The 25,720-nt window shown below is 33.4% G+C and overlaps 2 protein-coding genes across 2 annotated transcripts; both read right to left on the reverse strand.

The window, feature by feature from the left end:
- Positions 1-1,934: 1,934 nt before the first annotated feature.
- On the reverse strand, positions 1,935-12,558 carry LOC128166852 (perlucin-like). Its single transcript, XM_052832281.1, has 4 exons — positions 12,154-12,558; positions 5,953-6,041; positions 3,626-3,722; positions 1,935-2,944 (listed from the first exon to the last, which is right to left on the reverse strand). Exons 1-4 carry the CDS (start codon positions 12,464-12,466, stop codon positions 2,721-2,723), a joined length of 723 nt encoding a protein of 240 aa, XP_052688241.1. The 5' UTR covers positions 12,467-12,558; the 3' UTR covers positions 1,935-2,720.
- Positions 12,559-13,932: 1,374 nt separating this feature from the next.
- On the reverse strand, positions 13,933-24,756 carry LOC128177885 (uncharacterized). Its single transcript, XM_052844787.1, has 11 exons — positions 24,638-24,756; positions 23,880-24,422; positions 22,967-23,311; positions 22,508-22,851; positions 22,131-22,342; positions 19,187-19,194; positions 16,640-17,188; positions 16,027-16,332; positions 15,313-15,660; positions 14,600-14,973; positions 13,933-14,335 (listed from the first exon to the last, which is right to left on the reverse strand). Exons 1-11 carry the CDS (start codon positions 24,717-24,719, stop codon positions 14,129-14,131), a joined length of 3,318 nt encoding a protein of 1,105 aa, XP_052700747.1. The 5' UTR covers positions 24,720-24,756; the 3' UTR covers positions 13,933-14,128.
- Positions 24,757-25,720: the final 964 nt, after the last annotated feature.

Raw genomic sequence — 25,720 nt, forward strand, 5'->3', positions numbered from 1 at the left:
CCAGCGTTATTTTAATTTGTTTTGACGCAAGAAATAGATAGCAATGTCCTACTGAAAGTCCAAGGTCTTGTTAAAATGGTTATATAATATCATCTTGATTTCTATCATGTTTTCAGTGAGAACCATTTAACTCATTAATCTTTTATTTATTGGTCTAAAATTGGTTTTAAATTTCATTCTAGCGTCCAAACAGCATGTTCATGAATTACAGCTGTTCCATCTATTATTCATATTCCTGACAAAGAACTTTAATTTAAACAAAATGACACATTTATAATTCATACAAATTAAACAATGACATACATGTATTTTAAACAGTACAAATATGAATTCAATTTTTATTTTGGATATCCGTCGGCGCTATACAAAACCTATTGGAAACACAGGGGCCAAGCCCGTTTTAACATTAGTTTCAATGTAACCATAAATAAAGAAAAAGGTCGAACTCTGACGCAGAGAAAAAAAATACCAGCTCGCTTCAAAAGCCTAATAAATCAATTAATTTTTAAAACACTCGCAATATGCATGTATTTTTCGGAAAAGTAATGTCTGAGATACACTCATGCCGAATTTCAAGTTGATGGGTCTTAAAACAGCGGAAATATACGTCATTATTTTCTCGAAGTCGCCAGTTTATTTTTACTCGGACATTTACCGGTCCAGGGCTCACGATGGGATTTTGCCTCTGACAACAGCAGTTTTCAAACAAGTCGAGAAACCTTCGCACTAATCTTTGAAAATCTTACATCAAATGCACGCTATGTGTATCTCAATGTATCTCAATTTAATTAGAGGACGTCGTTCAATGGGCAAAATAGATTTCGAGGAAATTCCAACATGCTGCAGCTATTTTCATGTTATCTTGAGCTATTCAAGTATATTAAGCATAATGGACGGAAAGCAATTTGATATAAAACATATCGTCTTATCACCACCCCTTCTCCTTCCTCATCAATTCCATATGGAACAGTGATTGGGAATAGAGTCGAATTATATAAGTAAAAATTGCTTTTGAATTTGTTACATGGATCACTAATTGTATTTTAGCACTGACCCGACTTGGTCTTTAGTTTATCACAATGAAGCTGAAGAACATGTTTCATATCAATTCTTTAAATCATAATGTTTTCATCTTTCAGTGTCTTTACCTGTGATAACACTACGTATCAATTTTGAACTAAACAGTCCAATAGAAAATACATATGATTGCGGCGCAAGCGGGGTTTGCTTATTCATATTCAAATATTTAATTGTAAAAATGCTGAAAATTATATAAGGAATAAGGAATCATTCTTTGAGTATTATGAGGTGATAATTTCGGTCGGGGCGTGATCAAATCCAATAAAGTCCAAAGGGCTTTATGATAGATTTGATCACGCCCCGACCGAAATTATCACCTCATTATATTCAAAAAATGATTCCTTATTACTTATATTTATATAATTTTAGTCCATCGTACGATTGAATCTTTAAATATAAATAAGCAAACCCCGCCGACGCCTCACTTTGGCGTCATTTGTATTATGGGTTATATAATACAAAATCGATACGTAGTGTTATCACAGACAGAGACACTGGATAATGTAAATATATAAATATAAGTACTAATAAAGAATCGTTCTTTGAATAATATAAGATGATAATTTCGATAGGGCTTGATCAAACCTATCATGAGCCCTTCGGGCTTTTTGGATTTGATCATGTTTCAACCAAAAGTATCACCACATTATACTCAAAGAATGATTCCTAATTCCTTAAATAAACCATATTTTTAAAGGAAAAGTCTGGAAAACGAGGTTGGGACAGAATGGCTGACAGACAGACGGACGGAAAGACAGCGATAAGACAATAGTCTCCACTGGTTTATAAAATATGAAATAACTGCATTGATAAATATTTAGTTTAATCTATAGATTTTATTTTAGAAATTCAAATGCAAGCAATTATTCAGCCAACACACCACACTATTTTTAACAAAATGGTGTTCGAGTTTTATATGTTTATCTGTATTAATTTTTATGATAGTCCACATGATATCAAACTAATGGCCATTGATTCCCTACTGGAGAGAAGAATGACAATTGAAATTGAGCAAATACATTTATCAATGACATCCAGTTTACTTGCAAATTCGACTGGCTTTTTCTCAATACAAGGCAAATCCCAACAGAAATTTTGAATGCAATTTTTTTAAGATTCCGTCTAAAAAATATATTTATCAGTTATTGAAAATCATTTCACACGGTATTGACGAAATCTGAATTTCCAAAGCTTAAAAGAAAAGTTCTATTCTAAAAATATGAATATTTTAAGCTAGTCACATATTTATATAAAGGGCATACAAATGATAATTCACTGATTTATTAGTACAAATGACAAGTATCCATCACAAGTCTTCAAGAAACAAAATGTTTACATATAAAGACTATCTAGGGAACTATAATACATGTACTATAGAAAAGTGCGACTGTTACATCAAAAACTTTGAGTACTGTTCAGTTCTGTATGATGTGTTACAGGGTGTCATTCTATACCTTCTTAAAAATTGCTCCTAATAGCAGAGATTCGGATCTTCCATTATCGTTCATAAAAATGTCTAGTGTTATAATTAATTTTTCCTCTGCCCACTCATGATAACGTAAATTGCAACCACGTCAAAGGATCTGATTTTAAAGATTGTCTGATTTTAGATCCAGACTGGAAATTCAGAAATGTCATTCTTATTTTTCACATATATAGCTATTAGTGTTGGTGCATTGCGTGTCGTGCCATTTGTAGTCCGATTCTTGGAACAGAATGACACAGTGCTGGTTCCCGCCACTATTATCCGGGTTACCTGGTCCCCAGTTGATGTACGTGAAAGTCTGACCACTTCCGGTCCATACAAACGTATTTTCTACATCTACATCCGTTCCTCCAATCCAGCTATCGCGAGTTTCATATGCTGAAAAAATAAACAGGGAAACGGTGAAAAAAATATTCTTAGCTGGTATTTAGGTGCATGGATAAATGTATTCACGCCGTGGGACTGCGTTAGTAACACGTGTCGATCTTTTAGCCGAAATATCATTGTATGGACGGATTGCAGATTTATTTGCAATATGACTCAAATCAGATCACTTCAGTTTGATCCCTTAACTCAGATCGCTACTATTTTTTGGCAATCTACAAAACGTTTTGAGTTAATGAAATGATTTTTTTAATCAGATTGCTTTTTCAGAAAAAAACTACAGTTAACTCTTAGAAATAGCTTTTGTTGATACACACACAGATATGCCGATCCATGGCAATTCGTAAAGTTTAGAAACAGACACATTTATTAAAAAATTAACTGCATGTATATGTATCTTTTTTTACGCATCATCAATTATATGTATCTTTTTTTACGCATCATCAATAATATCAAATTGTGAAAAAAAATATTATTGTTTTGTGTGTGGTGGCGGGGGGGGGGGGGGGGGGGTTTGTTTGTTTGTTTGTTTTTTGTTTTTTGTTGTTTTTTTTGGGGGGGGGGGGTTTGTTTGTTTGTTTTTTTTTTTGGGGGGGGGGGGTTGTTTTGTTTGTTTGTTTGTTGTGGGTTTTTTTTTTGGGGGGGGGGGGGGGTGGTGGGGTACTACAAGTATACCTATTAATCCCCTGTTTCTGACGTAATCTCTGATGAAATTATCCTCGGCCAAGCTACTTATTTCCACCAAGTGTCCACCCTCTCCTTCACAAAATGTCTAAAGTATCAAAACAAAATTAGCATTAAAATTTAATAGCAACAGGATTTTTTTTTTCAATTAATGCTCTATTTAATTTAACAATCTAACGATTTCAAGAACAAACATTCATAAGTAGTTTTATTGGTATATCATGCTTACCATGCGTATCTGTAAAAAAACAATGTGTAATACGGATGAACATTAAACAATGTGAAAGTGTTTCCTAAAGAAATGCAGAAAAGATAGACGGATTGAAGGCTGTTTCAATTTTATTATCACTTTTTGGTTTAATTTTTTAATCAACTCCTCTATGAAATCACGTGCAATAGAAGTGGTATCGGCCTGAACACTCAATAGATTAATGAATCTACAACTTAAAATAGTTCTTTGAAAAATATAAAATTCTTGACTAAGTAATTTAAAGCATAACATATAATCATATATATCGTTATAAACATAAATATCCCCTTTATGCTCATTCTATTTCTGAACAAGGCTCATTATTGATTGGAGATCCGTAAGAATTATTGACATAACAGTAGAAATGACAATTAGAGAAATTAGAAATTAAAGAATTGTTTGCATACAGCCACAGTTAAATATCAATTTATTATCGGGGGTGGGGAGAACAAACTACATTTAGTAAGGCCACAAATTCTGTTAGGGTGACAGCGATTCATTCCGGCGCTATTTATTCAATAAATACTGCAGAAGCATATATTTTCGTTGGGCTAAAATTTTATTGTTTTTTAAACCAAATAAAATTTCGTCGGCATATAATTTCGTCATATCGTAATCTCTAAAATGTTTCACGTATCAACTCTGTATTTCATAATACTTGGTTTAAACATCCGTCATGAATTTAATTTTGTTGATTTATACTGCCAACGAAAATAACGAAATTAAATCCTATCCTGCTTTTACAGTAGATAATTCGCCAATTACTTAGTTTTTCTTGAATACTAACTTTTCACTTTTTTATATGTGTAAAGTGCTACAGGCTGAAGTACAAGTGTACTGAGTAAATTCTTATAGGAGACTTTCCCATGCGGAAATTCCCCCTTCAGAAAAACTTTAGCAACTAACATGGAGTGAAACAGCAATATTCAGACATTTGTCACACATTGATTCAACAAACATCAACTTCCTTAAGAAGTTTCACTCAATTAAAAAAACTCACTTCCTCGATTGGTTGTTGTTCTATTAGCCCAGACTGGAAAAAACTTTACAACTCATCTCCATTTTAACAGACTACTGAAAACTTGATTTTTGAGAATTTCAACACAGAACGAATCGATGTTCATTGAAATTAAAAGCTAAAAGAGAACATTTTCATTAGGTCATTCAGTCCTATTTTTGCAAACATTTATAATCATAAGGGTAAAGTTTGATGCCTCTGCCATCGAGTGCAATCGAAAATTGAAGAATTCACTGTGTATAGAAAGATATCGGAAGCGTGATGCTGTTCCGGTTCCGTTCCAGTCAGGTGTGTGCGGTAGGTCTATGATTTGGCCACTCGAACCAAAGTACTGATGAGCTAGAGAGAGGTCCAGTATCTATAGGGTTATTGAATTTGTTTAGAATCTCTTGATTTTATCTTGCACTTGTTGTAAATCACACTTCGTTAACATCTGTAACACGGGCCAATCAATTAAATCAATTTTACTCGCTGAGTATTTCGCAATAATGTTGTTTTGGTTTTTTTGTTAAATTTTTTCTTATGAATTATATTAATTTCAGGTTCTGCCAAGCTCATTTTGTAAATGAAAAGTAATATTTCCTATAGAAACACACTAAGAGTCAAATAAGAAAAAGAAAACACAAAAATGTAACGGTCACTGTTTGCTTTGAATGCATCGATTTCGTATTTTAATTTATGAAGCAACTGGAGTGAAAATAAACTCAATGTTTTATCGTTTGAAATATAATTGTAATGTTCAAATTACGATCACTTATTCATATCTTCAGTGTACAAATAACGTGTAAATAAAAAAGACAAGTGCAATTGTCAAAAAATGGGTGCAGGGTCTCATTACAAATGTACATTGGTCCATTTCTAAACTGCTCCTTTCCATGTGAAATTGTCCTGCAACTCATATTGCAGAAGTACGTGTACTAATGAATTTATAATGTACATTGCAATGAAATAATTCTAGATCTAGAAATTCCTTGTTGATTTTAATAAATCTTCACCAATAAAAGAATAATTTATCGTATAGCATAGCCATGATTGTTTTGAAATTCATACTTTTCCAGAGTCCCAGGTTCCAGAGGAGAGAGAAAATAGGTAACATGATTCTTCGAACTTCTCCCACCCGCCTTCGCATACCCGAGGTTCTGAAAAAAAATCATCAAGTCATGCACCAAATACAGTTACCTGCAACAATTGTTATACACGATAAATAATAAATAATTTTTTGAGAATATACTTATATTCTTTTATAGATCGAAATGCGACTTCTGTATTTTGAAACAACAATGCTTTAAATGATAAATGTGTTGAAATGACTATACACGGGGGCTTGTGTTCAGCTTGCTTCAAACAAAAGTTTCACTTGAAATTTTTTTTGCTTGATGCTTTCAACAACGTGTAGAGATTGATATGGGGAAAACATGCCAGATTTATCCTTGGAATCCGTTTTCAGTGTCTTGACAAAGAAGATATTCTAATTTTCTGAAACATTGTCTTTTTTTACTTTTTGTGTTGACTTTGCTTGAATTATTTTTTGATCGATCATTTGTGATCACGAACTCAACAGACCCAAGATATTCAGGTAGTTTTAGTAACCATGGTTACCTTCACATAAATGATGAATTGGCTGTTCTTCATGTAATGGTCTGATCAGAAATAATGATTATTTACATACATCTATGGATTGATTAAATGACTCAGAGATAGATGTAAACATAAATAGTTAAATGCTTTCTTTTGTATGAAGGTAGCTAGCATTGCAGAATTATTACATAACCTGCTGACTTGTGTTACGCAATTTGTTGCAATGCTATAACTACCGTCAAACTCACATGAAACACAAAAAAAAGTTATTGGTCACTGTGGATTTTTTTTTAATCTAGCTAAGTGTAAAAAAGAAAGAAAAGAAAGTATCTCATATGTTATTTTCAAAACATTTCAAAAATCCAGATGGCATCCTCCGTTATCTTCTGTAAACTCGCTTGGTCTTTCATGGCATTACTCGTATGTAACTAAGCGTGTCACGTGATATGCATTGTGATAAACATGAATGCAATTTTTATTTGTTTATTCCAATGCACGTTTAAAGCTAGCTGTACAAGTATTTCCAGGGACAATTATTCTTGAGAGCACAGTTAGTTTTCGAATAGTCAATCTATTTATTTTTCACTTAATATGTAAACAAACAATACTCATTTTTATTTCTCTTTTCCAATTGTTTATCATGCATTTTATTTTTGAATTCATTTTTATTCGTAAAATAAAACTTCTGTAACTGAGTAATAAATCATCAATGATTTGATAATCACAATAAAAAAAAACCAACCCAAACATATGGCTTTGTTACATGTAGAAATGTTTAGATTTTATGAACTCTTGTTTGAAAATTATAAAAATTGTACGTGGTAGATTTCAAATAATTCGTCATATAAATAGGAACCGTTGACGTAAGGTAATGGGATTTCATCATTTACCAAGAAAACTAATTATTTTTTGCAAAACAAGTCAAGAAAATGTTGCCTTATTCATTGATTTATTCCAATGATACTTTTATTAGATTTTCAACAAAAGTTGAATCTTAACTGGGAAAGTTAAAACAGGCTGTAATCGATTGTTCACGGTTTTATATACGAATGTGTTAAATTTCCAACCGAAAAATTCCATTTAAAGCAATAATCAAATTGAATGAATGTACATGTTAGTAAAAGGAAGATTTGCATCAAATGTATTTTACCTCCATATTTATTTTTCAGATTTTGAGTTGCATATGATATCTTTCACCATTTTAAAACTTGGGCTTCCAACTAACTAACTTTTTTATCGTTTCGTTATTAAAATTTCAGCTACACTAGTACTTTTGAAAATCAAATTCTTGGGAAGCTAATATAGTTTAAAACGTGTACAACTACAATATTTGTATTTTTTTTTGCTACATCGAAGTATGATTTGAGTTAATATATTTTAAAGTACTCAATGCTTTAATCAGATATTTCCGATTTAAACTAAAATATTAGGAAATATTGTATTGAAAACACTCCTGCGAAATGAAATATGATTTTAACCTTAACCTTAACGAAACATTGTTGTGTGGAAAATTAGGGTCAACTTGGCTGATGGCCAATCATTCATTTATTAACACTCAAACAACAAAATAGACATTCTATTGATTTCTGTTACCAATCGTTTTTGACAAGTAAATGCGTCAACGTCTATATCGTAAGTACGTAGTTTAAAAGGGTTAACTGTATAGAAATTGTCTCATTTAAATGAATGTATAAACGGAAAGACTATAAAAACGCAATGTTTGTGTTCATCTTCCCTGTATTCGTACCATATCCCCATCAAATAGACGGGTTTGAAATCCGGTACGAAATTTCACGGTGCTGATCAAACACAAACTTTTTCCGCTGAAAAGTAATGTGTAATATAGAACAGTATCGGAAAATTCAATAGTTGTAAACGAAATAAGCTACACGCACTAACTTAAAAGTTTACAATTTAATAAAATTGCAATAGGGAAATTCATCACAAAAATGTTGATATTATAATACACTATGTAGATACAAGATTATTTTTTTTTTCTGTTTTAAATGCCCTTTGACAAAAAAAAAACTATTTGTACTCTCAATGTTCATTATCTGATACTCCGTGATGCGAATGCTCTTGTCGTACATAGTCGTACAACCTTTAAGAGGGAAACAGAACGCTATTTTTTTGCCTTTTTGCTTTGCTTTGCTTATTATTGAAAATTCTCGAGACAATGGCATTTTAAGAATTTGATACGAAAATTTTACCGAACAATTAGCGTTTGCTACAAGCAACGGACTACGGCGGCGTAGAAGGGCCAGATGAAAAAATAAAAAATTCTTCTTTGTTCGGACAAATAAGTTATTTGTTCGGACGAATTACGATTTGTTCGGACGAATAAGTTATTTGTTCGGACGAATTAGGATTTGTTCGGACGAATAAGTTATTTGTTCGGACGAATTAGGATTTGTTCGGACGAATTACATATTTGTTCGGACAAATAAGTTATTTGTTCGGACGAATTAGGATTTGTTCGGACGAATTAGGATTTGTTCGGACGAATAATTTATTTGTTCGGACGAATTACGATTTGTTCGGACGAATTAGGATTTGTTCGGACGAATAAGTTATTTGTTCGGACGAATTAGGATTTGTTCGGACGAATTACATATTTGTTCGGACAAATAAGTTATTTGTTCGGACGAATTCGGATTTGTTCGGACGAATTACAATTTGTTCGGACGAATAAGTTATTTGTTCGGACGAATTACGATTTGTTCGGACGAATTAGATATTTGTTCGGACGAATTATGATTTGTTCGGACGAATTATGATTTGTTCGGACAAATAAGTTATTTGTTCGGACAATTTAGGATTTGTTCGGACGAATTAGGATTTGTTCGGACGAATTAGATATTTGTTCGGACAAATAACTTATTTGTTCGGAAGAATTAAGATTTGTTCGGACGAATTAGGATTTGTTCGGACGAATAAGTTATCAATAGTGGTACATGTATGAGAGAGAGAGAGAGATGTCATAATCATGGATACATAAATGTGAAAAGTCTAATCAGTTTACATGATCATGCGCGGATCCAGAAAAATTTACCGGGGTGGTGGTGGTGGGGGGGGGGGGGTCTGATAGATAGTTTTTGTTTTCGGGGTGGGGGTGCAAGGCCCCCCGACCCCCGGCTCTATATCCGGGTATAGATGTATGCCAACTCTAGGCAGCGCAGGTTTTTTCTTTGCTAACTTAAGTTTTATTTCGCGCAATGCCAGAAGAAATTATTCCAATAGTCATAATTATACTATTCCGCAGGTGGATTTCGATTGTCGATGTTTATATTGAAAATATAGTCATTCTCCTGTTTACTTGGGACACTGGACATACGAAATTATCTTTCGCCTTAACTTTATACATGTATACGATCAAAGTTAACTGATATGCTTCGTGGAATTGTAACAAAAGCACAATTACTTAAGTGACTTATAAAACAAACTATTGTTTACTTATACTTTATAATATAAAGACTACATGTATATTTAGACTAAATATATCTGCTCTGGTAATAATGTAGATGAAAGGGGGGGGGGTCAAGCCACCCCTTTCCTTCAAATGATAAATTGCTAATAATATAGACATAGCTGTTATACTATCTGACATGTATGCAATATCTGACATATTTTGCTGACAAGCTCAATTTTCAAACTCTATCTATCTAAAGGATTGGAGTTATATTATCATGGTGCCATGGGTTTCCGATAGTCTAAAACTAATGTTAACCTTAATGGTTGTCTCATTAGTCAACTTTGAATCTATTTCATTTTTAAAATCAGACATAGCATCAAAAATCGTCGATACAAAATCAAAGTTAGTCGTCATCATATGCAGTTTCTATCTATAAATAACCTGGATGCCGCATTCGACCGATGAAAATTGGCGTCAGATGTTTCCGATAGTATGATTCATAAACAATATTTTTCAATAATAGTTAAGAAAAATGAGATACAACCTTTTGAAAATATTGTATAAAATTGTCAATTGCTTTGTAAGCTTTTATTTCACCTTAAATCGTCCAATTATTTTAATTTTCCCCAGAGCTTGATTCAATCAGTTATGATTATTCAATCAGTTATGATTATTGATAATGTGTTTATTTGTGCTCCTAAGATTCCAAACATAGGAACACTTTACAAAGCCATATGATAATTTTAACATGCAAATACGTCATCAGAGGTCTATTTGACGGACAATAAGTATTTTTATGATTAAATTCTATTTTTATTACTTTTTTGCATTATAGTTGATTGTTGGGTTATTTTGCTGACTTTATATTATAAAGTATAAGTAACAATTAGTTTGTTTTATAAGTCACTTAAGTAACTGTGCGATTATTACAATTCCACGAAGTATATCAGTTAACTTTGATCGTATACATGTATATATAGTATAAAGTTAAGGCGAAAGATAATTCCGTATGTCCAGTGTCCCAAGTAAACAGTAGAATGACTATATTTTCAAAATAAACATCGACAATCGGAATCATATAATTATGACTGTTGGAATCATTTCTTCTGGCATTGCGCGAAATAAAACTTAAGTTAGCTAAGAAAAAACCTGCGCTGCCTAGAATTGGCATACATCTATACCCGGATATAGAGCCGGGGTGGTCGGGGGGCCTTGCACCCCCACCCCACAAACACAACTATCTATCAGACCCACCCCCACCCCCACCACCACCACCCCGGTAAATTTTTCTGGATCCACGCATGATCATGTAAACTGATTAGACTTTTCACATTTATGTATCCATGATTATGACATATCTCTCTCTCTCTCTCTCTCTCTCTCTCTCTCTCTCTCTCTCTCTCTCTCTCATACACGTACCACTATTAATAACTTATTCGTCCGAACAAATCCTAATTCATCCGAACAAATCCTAATTCGTCCGAACAAATAAGTTATTTGTCCGAACAAATAGGTAATTCGTCCGAACAAATCCTAATTCGTCCGAACAAATAAGTTATTTGTCCGTACAAATAGCTAATTCGTCCAAACAAATAACTTATTTGTCCGAACAAATCATAATTCGTCCGAACAAATAACTTATTTGTCCTAGTTCGTCCGAACAAATCCTAATACGTCCGAACAAATAACTTATTTGTCCGAACAAATAACTTATTTGTCCTAGTTCGTCCGAACAAATCCTAATACGTCCGAACAAATACATGTAACTTATTTGTCCGAACAAATAACTTATTTGTCCGAACAAATAGCTAATTTGTCCGAACAAATCCTAATTCGTTTGAACAAATAATTTATTTGTCCGAACGAATCCTAATTCGTCCGAACAAATCCTAATTCGTCCGAACAAATAACTTATTCGTCCGAACAAATAGCTAATTCGTCCGAACAAAACGGATTTATGGTAACTACTGGTTTGCATTGTTTTTTGTTCGATTTCAAGTAAAACAAATCGTGGATCATATTAAGCAAAAGGCTTTATTTTTATCTTTTTGTTAATTACATGTAGTACATGTATAGAATTCGCGGACTTCTCTGTTACATTAACCAATCTTATCCAAGAGTCAATTCTTTTTGTCAGGTTTTACTTTTTCTTAAAACAGATTAAAAAGAATTGTAGGCCTATAAAGTTTTTAATAAAATAGATTATACCCGATGTTATGAAATTAAAACTCCACTAATAAAGCAAAAATTAAGATATTTACCCTTTTTGAGGATGTAATATTGCCAATCTCTGTCGGCCGTTCCGATTGGAGTACCAATGGACGCCAAGGTCTGCATCTGTTGTGTTTTAGTGTTGTACAGAAAGCTAGAACAGTCCGGATTGTCCAAACAGAGCGAACAACTGTTAATCACAGATGGCGAAGTCATGTACACCGCAGGGTTCAGAAGATGCGAAAAACTCCCACCCATGGTATAGAAACTTGCATTTCTGATGTTTATCTCAGCTTTTGTGAGAATTATAGAACATATGAAACAAATCGTTGATCTTAACTTATGCATCGCATATATCGACATATCAGCAGCTTGCTTTTACAGAATGGAGCGTGAATATTTTCCTCTTTGAGTGATTCTGGTCTGTATTTTTCCCCTTACTGATACTAACTGACTACAGGCCTTTCCTGTACGGAATAGTTATACAAAATTATCGCCATCGATTCTTTTTTTTTTTTTTTTTACAGTTTATTTACCAGATGAAATATATCAATTCAAGAGTTTTTCAAAGTTAACTGATACATTTTCAAGGATAATAAAAGAGGAGGAATCGATAATTCTGCCTATAAATGACCATCAATTATAAATCTGCAATTATTACATAATAATACACCATTCTCTTTCTTTATTATTCCTCCATATGTGTAGTAGTTATACTAACAATATGCAAATATTGCATAACAATATGCTTATTTAATTCTTTCCGCTTTAATTATTCCATCCTCCGCGCCGTTGTACTTAGCTAATTAAATGTTTTGGATATCGATATAATTATAACTGTTCTTCTCCTAACACTAAAGAGTTTTGTGAAATTATGATTTCAAATAACTATACAACATTCAGAAAACTGTGTATGTTTATTACAAAAATTAATTAAATTGTTTGTTCACCCCACTTATTACTTTTGTGACCCTCACAACCATATTGTACAAATGTAAATATGTTATCTTTGTTCATGTACCCCATGGACCATTTTATGGTTTTGAGTGAAATAAACTCAACTGAACGATCCTTAAACACACCAGGCCGACAAATTAGCCAAGAAAACCAACAGACAAATTATCACATCGCGCTTAATTTGTCTGCACTGCATGGTGTGTTATAGGACCGACCACAATCCCCCCCCCCCCCCAAAAAAAAAAAAAACATGATTAGTGTTTAGTTAATATATACATATATTAAGCTATTTTTGAAAAATGTCTTACAACAGACACATAAAAAGAATTCACTATAAGAGCTCAGACGAAAAAATGAGATTATTAAATCTAATACATATACTACGTGTATTCAAGTACATTATTATCGGGCCTACACTTGCTGTGTTATAACTTATACGTTGTCCTACTGTTTATCGTATTATAAATATATAAACTACTATGTCGTTTTATTTATGCTAACATTTTACATTGTATTGAGGCAATTCTATATAATCTAAAGAGTCTTTTTTAATTGATCAGTTTTCTTTCTATCTCTGCTATATTGACTTAACAATATAGGGTTAAAAATAATTATTTAAAAATGAGTCAAATATAGTCATATCAAGAAAAAAATGTTGACATGGATCAATGAAAACACATCCATTATAGGTATGATGACATTGTTTTTCATTTGTTTTGGGAACATATTCCGAAAATATTTTTATGTAATCAATTTTGATGAAAAAAAAAAAAATAAACTCACAAAAAAAACTATTGTCTATTATTTTTCAGTTTAATTTTCTTACCAAAAAATAACATGTTTGATGATATAAATTACATCTACATAAATCAAAGCAAATAAATAGTAAATTACACCAATAAATAAAGCAGAACATAACAAATAATAAATAAACTTAAACAAATTGAGCATACATCTAAAAAAAAAATACCTGTAAGAAAGCTATTGCACATGATTTTAAAAGAAACTTCGAAGTGTCTGTTTCGAAAAACAATATCACAGTAAAGACGCGGACTGGGGTGGATTTCCTTACAAATACTTTGGTCTACAAAGGAACACCGCTACATAGTCCATGTGACCCTTGAAATTCTGGAACCCTCTTCCGTACCCTATATGAAGAGCCGCCTGAGATCGCTTGATCGGTCCGTACGCCATCTTTTCTAGACCGATTCCATTCACTTTTCCTTCCAAGGACATTGTGTTATGCATGTAGTATGCCTCGTTCCAATTTCCATACTGTAATATATCACATAGATATTGCAGATCACTTAACTATGCATATTGCAATACAAAATAAAGACGTGTCTTTAAACAAGCATTCTTTCCAAAGAGCGAGAACTCTAAATCAAAATGGCAAATGCAATACATCAAATTCATGCTCTAATATTAAATTTTTAGACATATAACTGCTAATTAAATTATAAGTGAAATAAAACTCATATTTTCTTGAAAGACTTGAATATTTTGAATTTGTCAAATGTTAATATAAAGACATCTTACCATGACTGGGATATGAAATGTTGTAATTCTATCAATCGCCGTATTGTTTTTCTTAACTTCTGTTTTCGCCATGAAATGGAGATTGGCTTTGCTACTGACCATCATCATGGTAGCCGGATTGTCGCAGCAGTCGCCATTGCTAAACATGGCGCGAAGGCCGGTCGCTTGTGTGTCTTCGAGGAATCTCATCTTGACCACTATATCGGTGTAAAAGTCGATATTGGCGAAGCGGTTGATTATAAGTCGACTCTCGCCGTTGAAATAACCAAGACCATTTCCTAGAACGGACACGTTTTGATTCTCCACATAGATGTTGTTTCCCGAATAGTCATTGGTGTCACTGCTGAACGGAATGAATAGTTCCGCTTTGCATTCTGGAAAGGAAAGATTAAAAGACTGTTTATGTATCATTCGTTCGGGTTGGGCATGAATTACATTAAAGGAACTGTTATTTAAAAGTTATAAAGCATTCATCTAGACAGTTAAAGGAAAATTTCCAAAAATAATACAAATCAAGCCAGCAGATATTGTCTCCGGGAGTGAAGGGGGTGGTAAAACTTAGAAATTCTTTTTATCTAAGTCTTACTCTTACTCTAACAGAAAGAAAATATAGTGGAAAGGTAAGAATGACTCTCTAAAACTTTAAGTATAATTAATAACCCTGGGGTCTGGTTGTTTGATAAATCTGTCTAAATATAGAACTATTGTCTTACGTTTTCCTGGTAGGAACGAATCATGCAGAGAGCACTGGCATGTGTTAGGGTCGAACTGGGTTCCTGGAGCGCAGGGCATTTCGACCCAACCAAAACCGGTCACGTACTGCTCAAATTTGTTCGGCTTGTTGAATATCATTCTAGTGTCGCATGGCCCCTCTTGATGGAATGTCGGGGGACATACATCCTTACATTTGGAGTCCTCCACACAGCCTCGGTATGGTACGTATCTTGAACCCTCGGCGCAACAAGTTGCCGTTGCCTTTCCCAAATTGCAAGCCCAGTGGACTCGGCAATTATCGGTGTTACTGTATGCGTATGATTTGATTCGTAAGTTTCGACATTTCTCTGAAAAAGGAAAGAGAATTCAATTTTAAGAAGGTAATGATACATAATTTTTAAGAAGCAAATGATTTTTCAGTTAACTACATAAGTAAAGTCTAGGTACAACATCCCTCGCAAAGATCATATATTATTATTTTTTTAAAGAAGAGATCTTAATTTAAGGAAAATGCGCGTTAAAAATTTTAAGGAAAATATTACGTTGTCATAGCAATTCATGTTAAAGAGTTATTTTGATGGACGTTTCGTTTTGAATTGAATTACTTTGTAGAAAAACAACTAAACCACTGTTTAAAATAGCAACATAACTACCTGTACTATCCTTATAAGACCCCCCCCAACTTCTAGTATTATACATACATAACCAATTACCTTTTTCACATTCCACGTATTCAGAAGGGCGACACGTAAGAACACTCTGGTCCCAGTATTGTCCGAACGGGCACTGCCGGTAAGCCACCCGAAGCTGTCCCTTTGTGCCGAAGTAACACTGCACAAACTTATCGCAGTCATCAGGGTGAGGATTAAAGCCAATTCCATTGATCATTTTACAGTTGTCACAGGGCCCTATACCTGGCGCCATTGTGGGCGGAAGTGGTGGAGTAGCTCCCTCTGGCGTTGTGGTGGGGGTGGGAGTTGTTGTTGGTATTGGCGTGGTGCTGGTGGTGCTAGTGGTAGCTAAATAAAAATGTTTTATCATATAATATTTCATTTCATCAATAAATCCTTGATTTATTCAAATTGTATAGATGACAATCAAAGTTTACAATGAACTTTTAGGAATTAATCATGTCTTCGCCGGTAAAATAAAAACATTTGAACTGAAATCTATGTTTTGCAATATTTTTTTTGTGAATCATCTAACAAGATATATGGTGACCAAGCAAAGAAAGAACTATTTCACATTAACTTGAACATTGAAATATCATTCTAGCGATATGGGTATTTTTGGAAGACTATTAGTGGAAGAAAATCATATACTTACTTGGACAAACAAGTCGTACAACTTCTTGCAATTTATTGGATAAAGACCCAAACGAATCCACGGATAGAATATTGGCATTCGAAGATGCAATGGCGTACAGGTCACTTGAATTAGTAAAGTTTGATATCCCAACACCAACAGCGTACATAGTAATCCCAAGATCCTTTGCGATTCGAGCTTGTCGTGCCGTTTCCGCTGGTGAAATGGACTCGCCATCTGTGATCACAACCCCGATTTGTGGGACACCAGGCCTCCTAGCCACGCCAAAGATTTCTGCCATAGTCTTTATACCCGCCGCTGTGTTTGTCCCTTCTCGGGGGTGCGGCAGTGACATGGCGTGTCCTTTCAGGTAGTCTTTGTCGGTTGACGGTTCAACCATAGTAGCGATGGAACTGCTGTAAACAAGCATCCCCATGCGTCCATTGCCTTCTCCTATGTTCAGATCATCGACAAGGCTCGAAATGGATTTCTGTAGTAAGTAAAAGTCCCTATCGCTTATACTGTCTGAACCGTCGATGACAAAGTATATGTCATAAGGCTTTCTACAATCTGAAATAATAAGACACGTTAGTTATAACCATATTTGAAAACTAAAGTAAAAACAACATGCTTTAAAAAACAGAATCTTACTTATATTGTATTATTTATTTCCAAAAATAAAATGCTGCATTTTACCCTTGTGTATACATTTTGTTGATTTTCATGTCTGTTATAAAGACTTATAACCGTAATAAAATAAATTAAAAACTTCTTATTTCTGTTAGAATGTTAATTAAATAGTTAGTTTTTCAGATAAGAAAAAATTGGTAAGCATAATTATATTCAATTTGGAAAAACAATGTAAAACTTTCTTAACCTGGCCCAACTAAATCCGTCTGTGCTAAGATAGAAACAACGAAATGACAGAGAAAAATTGCAAGAATTCTTATTGTCACCATTTCTTCGTCTTCGGCTTTGGCTGTGCTTTACTTCTCTGTTGTATGGTATCGACCATATATACACCATTGATTCCGGTTTCCGGCAAAAGTTCAACACCACTGATGAGAAAACCGCGACGACGCTATGACGTCATCGAACATGAAGTGAGCGCGGTGTTGGTCACATACGGGGATTTTATTGGTCGACGAGTGCTGGTCTTAGCCGCAAGATAACAATAGATCGTTTTTTATCAGGATAAGATGTTTTACGTACATAGTGAAAGTCTAATCGTCATTCAAAATAATGATGTAACATCTTTCCAATTGTCACGGTCGATTGACTTTAATACGTTTTATTGTTTTTTTTATACCTTAATTTTCCTAGCTAATGGGGTTAATGATAAGCAATCCATCAAATTTGACTTCTTTCATTAATAAGCAAGAATCAAGCAATTTTTACTAATATTACTACCGAAGCTAATTTGAAAAAAAAAACAGTTTGGACATGCATGCAATTGCAACATAATTGAATTTTTTAACTCAGTAAAAAAATTAAGTAATAGCTACCTTAGATTTAAGCTTCAGTGGTTGATGTGTTAATTAAACAAGACCAGAGGGAAAATTACAACAGTGTTTGATACCACAGTGATGAATGACACCCCCCCCCCTCCCCCTGCACTATAATGCAACATGTTAATGTGTTATAAATGTCCCCACTATCTTGTTTCTTCCTTTACTACATGCTTAATTAAGATTTTTAATTCTTTATGTTCTGATTTTAAATTATCATATTTACATGTTAAAAATCTGCATCAAATACAACTCTCTTTAATCATGTGTTATTTTTAGCAAAATGAATATCAAGCATTGTATTCTTGAAACCATTAGTTCATTGGTTGAATAATTCCAATCATAGCTGTGAGCCTCTTGTAAACAAAAGGGGCAAACTCGTTTTTTTTTCTTTCCCAAGCCTAAAATATTTACCGATCAAATTTTAATACGTGTGCATTCAGCAAACCATTTGAATTAAAAAACCACATTTTCGTTCACAAGCCTTTACAGGTATGTTTGTCATTATCTACAATGGACATATTTTTCATGAAACAATGTCAAACTTACTTGTTGTTAATTTGGGGACGATTATTGGTAAATGAAATTAACGATTAGGTATAAGGGATTAACCGGTGTATTGTTATTTACAAAAACAACTTCACTATGTAAGACATATGTTTTTACGTCAGGTTATCAGTAAGGCAGTGATATTAATGAATCGCCGTTTATTCGTTCAGCTGGAAAAATGGGTAGGTGTACCAAAGTTTACAATATTATTACCAAATTTGGTCGTCAAAAAGCTACTGCACTATTTCACATTGTGTAATTTTTAAGTTTTTAGTAAAATTTTGGTTTCTTTTTCTGTATTTTGTGTTTGATTTTTTTTTTTGGGGGGGGGGGGGTACTACCTATTAATTTAACTAGTAGGGTCAGTTAAATTGAGGATTAATAAATATATTTTAGGTTCAGAAAAATAGTTTCTTTTAATTATTATTTTGTGATTTAACTTTGTGGTGTTGTGGATGACTTGTGCAACACTTTAAAGGTGCATGCCGGGTAAAAAAATAACCACACAAACCGAAAAATCTGAAATAGATATACATATATGTGTAAGACAAAATTATTAACTAGCTATACATGTAGATAAATTTGTAAAGATATTTTTAATTTGCTTGTATACAGACGAAGCCTAAAATTAATGTGTTTCATATTTTTTCTTTGTCATTAAAATATTAGAAAGTATTCACTGCATGTGCAAAAATTAATGATGGTAGGTACATTGTATGTACATAAAAAAATACCATGCTGTAAATGAATTGTGGTCTAACCACTACTATATCCAAATATCCTGCAACGTCGGAAGACGTGGAAAGATAATTGATAGAATTAAAAATTATTTCAACGTTTCCAAATAACTTTCTGAAAATCAAAATGCTATACGTGCTATTACAAACATTTATATTCTTTTATTCAAAGGTGAAAAACATGTTTAATGTCAAACACGTTTAAAAAAAAAAAGATTGGATTTCTATTTCACTTGTTTACAAATTTTTTTATACCAAAAATTCTCATTTAAGGTATGTTAACATTTTTAGTTTTGATTTTCTTTTTTTAATTAGACACAAAGCAAATTCATTTATCATTTTGATTGTGATGTTAATTAAAATAATATTGCGCGTGTGTGTGAAGAGTGCCGATGTACACAATTGTCAACGAAAAACTATGAATTTTACATACATATAAAGTTAAGGGGGAAAAATTATGACAATTTAGGGGTATTGGTTCGACCCCTCTACTTCTCTTTTCCCTTCGACCCAACCCGGCCCGTTCCCTCAATGATGTAACCCATTGGGTAAATAAAAGTTTAACTGTCCTTCTAATTTCACTGACTTAGCATTGGTGTTATTTAAATTTATTCCAAATTATGCATGATCTGAAGGTTCCAAGTTATATTTTTTTCTCTCGATATTTTACCTCCAGTTCCTTGTTTTGATATATTTTAATTGGAAAATCTATAATCTAATATAACCTGATCTGTGTTATCACTTTCGTAATGATTTGACTTTGATATTATAAAGATAATTATATGTAAATCCTTGTTCAAGTTTTATGTGATAATTTATAAAAGATGAGTTTAGAAACAAAAGAGGGCAAATGCATGCATAGAAAAATCTTTGTCGACAAGTTGATACATTCGTTTTTGATATTTTAAGAGAAAAAATCCCCTTGTCTTACTATAACATTAGAACATTCTCATCACAATATCAGCATGTGTCCTTTACAGCAGGGCGTGTATGATTGAGGAAGGAAGAAATCAACCACGTGACTTGTGGGAGTATTGTCCTATGTATGGAAGATATAGTAATGCACATTAATAATTAACCTCCATTATCCATATTTATGGCTATTCTGTTAGTTTTATTTCAGTAATTTATCTTTTTTCTTCTGTTTATCATGTAGAACTCTGCCATTCTATCATGTTCATTTAATGTCCCTCTTTTTTCCTGTCCTTCTGTCTCTAAACTTTGACAGTATTGTTTGTTCTTTTTTAATGAACTCGTGATTTATATTTATATACATTTTTGTTGTATGGAACATTAAAATGTCAAAATGACATTAATTTGTCAACAAAGCTGCGGAACCGATTGCAAATGATTTATTGTCTGAATATGTTAAAGTGAAGCTAAATTTAGTATCAACTACGTTTAAAACTTATGTAAATTAAATGAAATGCACAAGCTTTCTCTCACGTTTGAATCCTTTGAATCAATCATTTATACTTTATGTTAAACGCAATAATTTTCTTCTTTTTAAATCGTGTTATTTAAAGTTTATTGTCAATGTTTCTCTGGGAGTTTTTTTTTTTATTTTGGGTTTTTATTGGGGCGGGGGGGGGGGGGTTAATTATAAGTTAAAAATATTCTGTTACCAGAACGATTTTTAAATTCGAAAGAGAAAAATTATGAAAAATTCACGAAAGCAAAGTTTGACGGCACTTTAAGATCCTATTCATTTATTTACATCAGGGCTCAGTTTTTTGTTTGAAAAAAAGTAATGGCAAAAAGGAAATGTTTCCCAAATGTGTTTAGCCTATGTATAAGAACAGTAAAATTCATCACTATGATAAAAACAATATCAGAATATTTAAATCATTCAAAATGATTGAGAAGTAAATTTTTATTTTAAAAAAATGTCGTTACATTTGTCATCATTACGAATTGGTCATGTAAAAGCAATCTTTATCTGGAAGAAGTATTAAGATGTCTTTACTTTTATCATTTCAATGAATTACCTTAAGTATCAAGATTCGGTTTTTTGAAGACTTTAACTTCTCATGTGTGTTTACTTAGACATCAACTTAGTTTTTAATCACCTTAGAAGAAGAAACTTGGACTAATTAAGTGATAGCGTTTAAATTAATGAGGCGAATAGTGTTGGTCCAAAAGCGTTACAATGTAGGCCTGAAAAGTTCGCGTACGATGACAGATTACTTTTTACTCAAGGAATAAGTTTAGTATTCGACTCTAAAAATAGATACCATGCATGCAGTACTAATCATGTTTGAAGACCACCCCTAAAATTTTCCGATGATTAGAAAGTAAATAAATTAGTAATTTAATGACACACAGTATGTTTGAAACTAATTTAAGTTTGCCATCTGGGTATAATTAAAAGACCTGCATTTATTTGTTGCTTAAAATGGCAGTTTTTGAATTTGTTAACGAATGCTTTTACCATTTTTATGGCAGTTTATGCAAATCCGTAATAAGATTTGTACAATACATGTACAATACCTCCTTTCTGCAGACGTTAGATTTGTATTCTCTTTTAATGACCTCTCTCTCTCTCTCTCTCTCTCTCTCTCTCTCTCTCTCTCTCTCATCGTTTATATAAAATTAACGTTTACATATACCTTTGATTTACATACACGACAACAACGCCTGATAGAGGACTTTATCATTTGTTAGTAAGGAGGTATTTGAAATATCACAGACAGTGCAATCTTCCCAATTCATTAATACTTGTTGTACACGTTCATATTGGCGCATTTATAAATTGTGACATAGTCCATATATCCCTGGAAATGCTTGTACCCATCCACGAACCCGATGGAAATTCCATACGGCGTTCTCTGAATTGGTCCATTGGACCTCTTCTCGTTCTGAATACCATTCACGGATCCAGCTAGAGTGTTCCCATCATGGCTAAACGTCACTTCATTCCATGGTTTGAACTGCGCATTTAAAAAGAAAGAAAAAAATTGATCAATTGGGGTGTTTTACATGACATGTTGCATGATTAAAACTATACAATAACACAAAAAAGTGTTAATCTTAACCAAAGCACATTGAGGATTTGCAATAGTCAAGTTTTACGGTTAACTAAAAGAAGAACTCACATTGGTAGGAATAGTAAACCCCGTGCGTTGCCTATATGAGTTCTCAATCTTGTAAGTATGACGTATTGAATCTTTGATCAGTTGAAGGGTCATGGGGGTGTAGCAATCTCCGTTACTGAGAAGGCCCTGGGTTTCAAAGCTAGGAAACTCCTTGTATCTCATTTTGACCAGGAAGTTGGATCCGAGGTACCTTTGTATGTTCGGTATCACGAGTTTGGCTTTACCTTCGAAAAGGGCTAACCCTGTTCTTGTGAACTTGACTCCATGATTTTTTATTAGAAAGCCGTTACCCGATGTATCAACACAGTCAATATCAAATGGAATGTGAACTAAAACTCTACAAACTGTAACAAAAGAGATTCTCGTGTTATTAATTCATGTACTTGTACACAGTATAAAAATTATCACATTTAAAATAGATATGGTCCGAATACCTCTTTTTGCCTTGCGTTCACTTACCTCTTCTAGGAGGAGGAGGGGTCTGGGTTATCGTACAGCCACAGGTGACCCGGTCATAAGCCGTCCCAGGTGGACATGACCTTTGGACCCACCCGTAACCTTCAATAAGTTCTTCATATATCGTGGGTTGGTATACGGATGGTCTTTTATTGCAGATGGGACCCTCGTCTCCGCAAGGTTCCACGCATTTGGGATCAGGTATACAGGACTGGGCTGGTGCCGAGAAAGAGAAACCTCTGGGACAACAGGTGAGCTTTGATTCCTCACCCTCACACTTCCAGTAGAGTCTACAGTTTTTGGATACGTCGTTGGGGTAGGCAATGACACCAGGCATCATACATTTGTCTGCAATGAAAGTATTGGTAATTAGTCCTCTACGTGTTTCGTTCATTTTTTTCATTTAGTTTCTTGTGTCGATTTGCTCCTTTATGTTTATAAAACTAATAAATTATAGTTAAAAGAGCCTATCGCGCTGAGACACAGCGACATATCTTTAACTACAAATCGGTTTTCTTCATCTATGAGTTATTTCCGGTCAATTTATATTGAGAACCCAGTATTCCAAACAAAAATATAATAAACTTTAAAAAGGGTTATGATTCATGCGTTTGAAAAATGCAGTTATGCCGGTTTTCTCAGAGACCGATTTATTCTATTTAGCATAGTCTTTCTCTAAACTATAAGATAGGAATTTTTTTTTCAAAAAATCGATATGAAAGCCCTTGGCTTAATTATGATTAATGGTTGTTGTGTTTGATCACTACATGTATATATCATGCAATGGGTTTTTCGATATGCAATATGTTGCATAAACGCCTTGTATGCTGCAGCCACATTTGAATTTGTCATCATCAATCTTATTCACGCTTTCGAAAAACATTTGATAAACAACAAGTAAACATTCAACACATACTTGGACAAACTAACTGCACAAGTTCTGATAAAATCTTCAGCAGTTCGTCAAAGGATTCCACTTTGATAGCCTGATCAGGATTCGAAGCGATTCCTCTTAGTTCCTCTTCCTCCGTGTAACGACCGACGCCCACCGAGAACATGTTAATACCCAAATCTCTAGCTAATCTTGACTGAAGTAGGGTTTTTTCCTTTTCTTTAGATATCCCATCAGTGACCACCACACCAGCCATAGGAACCCCATCCCGTTTGTCTTTTTTAAACATATCTATCATCTCCTCTATACCAAGGTGGGTGTTGGTACCCTCTCTAGGATGAGGCATGATGCTGGCTTGATCTTTTAGATACACCGGATCGTATGAGAGCGGGACAGAGAAGGCAACACCTTTACTGTAAACGATGATGCCCATCCTGGTTTCTCCAGAGCCAATATGAAAGCCGTCAACTATTCTGGAAATGGACGTACGAAGGGTTTGGAAATCTGACTCGGAGATACTGTCTGATCCATCGATTACAAAAACGACGTCAATCTGCGCTTTGCAACCTGAACAAATATGAACATCATATATTGTTACAAACATTTTACATTATATTCATTGATAATTTGTAAATGTATACAGTTTAAATGGTATTTTTCAAAAGTTAAAGCATGAATTTTTATACATGTATAATATATTCTAAAGTTTTAAGGTATAAAAATAAAGTTTCATAGATATGTTTTACCGATATACAACACGTCACATTGGTTTAAAAACTCACCTTTCGGGAAAGGGTTAGGGCGTTGTCCCGATGAAATGAATACACAGATTATGAAAATAAACAAAGATGGAACGACCCTCATTTTTCTAGCCAATGTGGCAGTCCTGTTACCTTAAAATCATTGAAAAGAATGACTTGGATTTTCTCTTTTTATATTGCATTGTTCAGTCATTCTCGGTTTGCCGGGCGTAACAAGAGGGGGAATCGATCATTTACCGCTTCCGTAACGACTGACATTCTTTTCTCCCTACAAAGTGTTGAGAATATTTTCTTTCTCCTTATTCTTTTTTTCTATTTTAATGTTTAAAATTCAAACTCAATGCTAAGCATAGTATTTGAAAATAGGAACATTTACATTCTAATTTAAATCAGAAACCCAATACATCTGACTACTTATTTTTCAAGTTTGGTGAGTTTTTGCGCAAAGTAATCTACCTTACAGTATCATTTTTCTATATTATGTGTATTTGAAAGTAACCATCTTTTCATTGCTGTTTATGTTCTTCTTGTGCAAAAACATTTGTTACCAAAATTACAATTTACCATGTAAATTACCATGTAATTATGTAATCCTGATGAAATTATTTTGGAATCAACAATTAAACATTTTTCTACAGTCATGAGAATTAAAATGCTATACTTGATATGGCCATATTTTAAAGATTTTAAAGATAACAGCAGACTAAATATATACCTCATTTTCCTCATCAGCTAATGCCAAAAACGTCCTCTAACTTTATCATGCGTTTAGTTGGGTCAACATGAATGTAGGGAAGTGAATGAGGTAAGTATTCTTTAATTAAGCCGGCATGCAATTAATTAACAATTAATTACGGCACAATGTGACACAGAATGATGCATTTTGTCCTCTTTCAAATAAACATACTATCCGTGTGAAACTTTCAAAGCCGTATAATTCTGAAAGAATTAATTGAAGAGGAAGTTAAGACATATAATTGAATTCCGCGAAAACGTGGATTTTAACCACTTGTTTATCTGTATGACCAGCATTGTCATTTACAAAGATATACATGTATCCATTTTCAGTGTTAAATATTGTTCTCTCTACAAGCCCCTTCTAAT

This window comes from Crassostrea angulata, chromosome 1, assembly GCF_025612915.1.
Source record: "Crassostrea angulata isolate pt1a10 chromosome 1, ASM2561291v2, whole genome shotgun sequence".
Taxonomy (NCBI): Eukaryota; Metazoa; Mollusca; class Bivalvia; order Ostreida; family Ostreidae; genus Magallana; species Magallana angulata.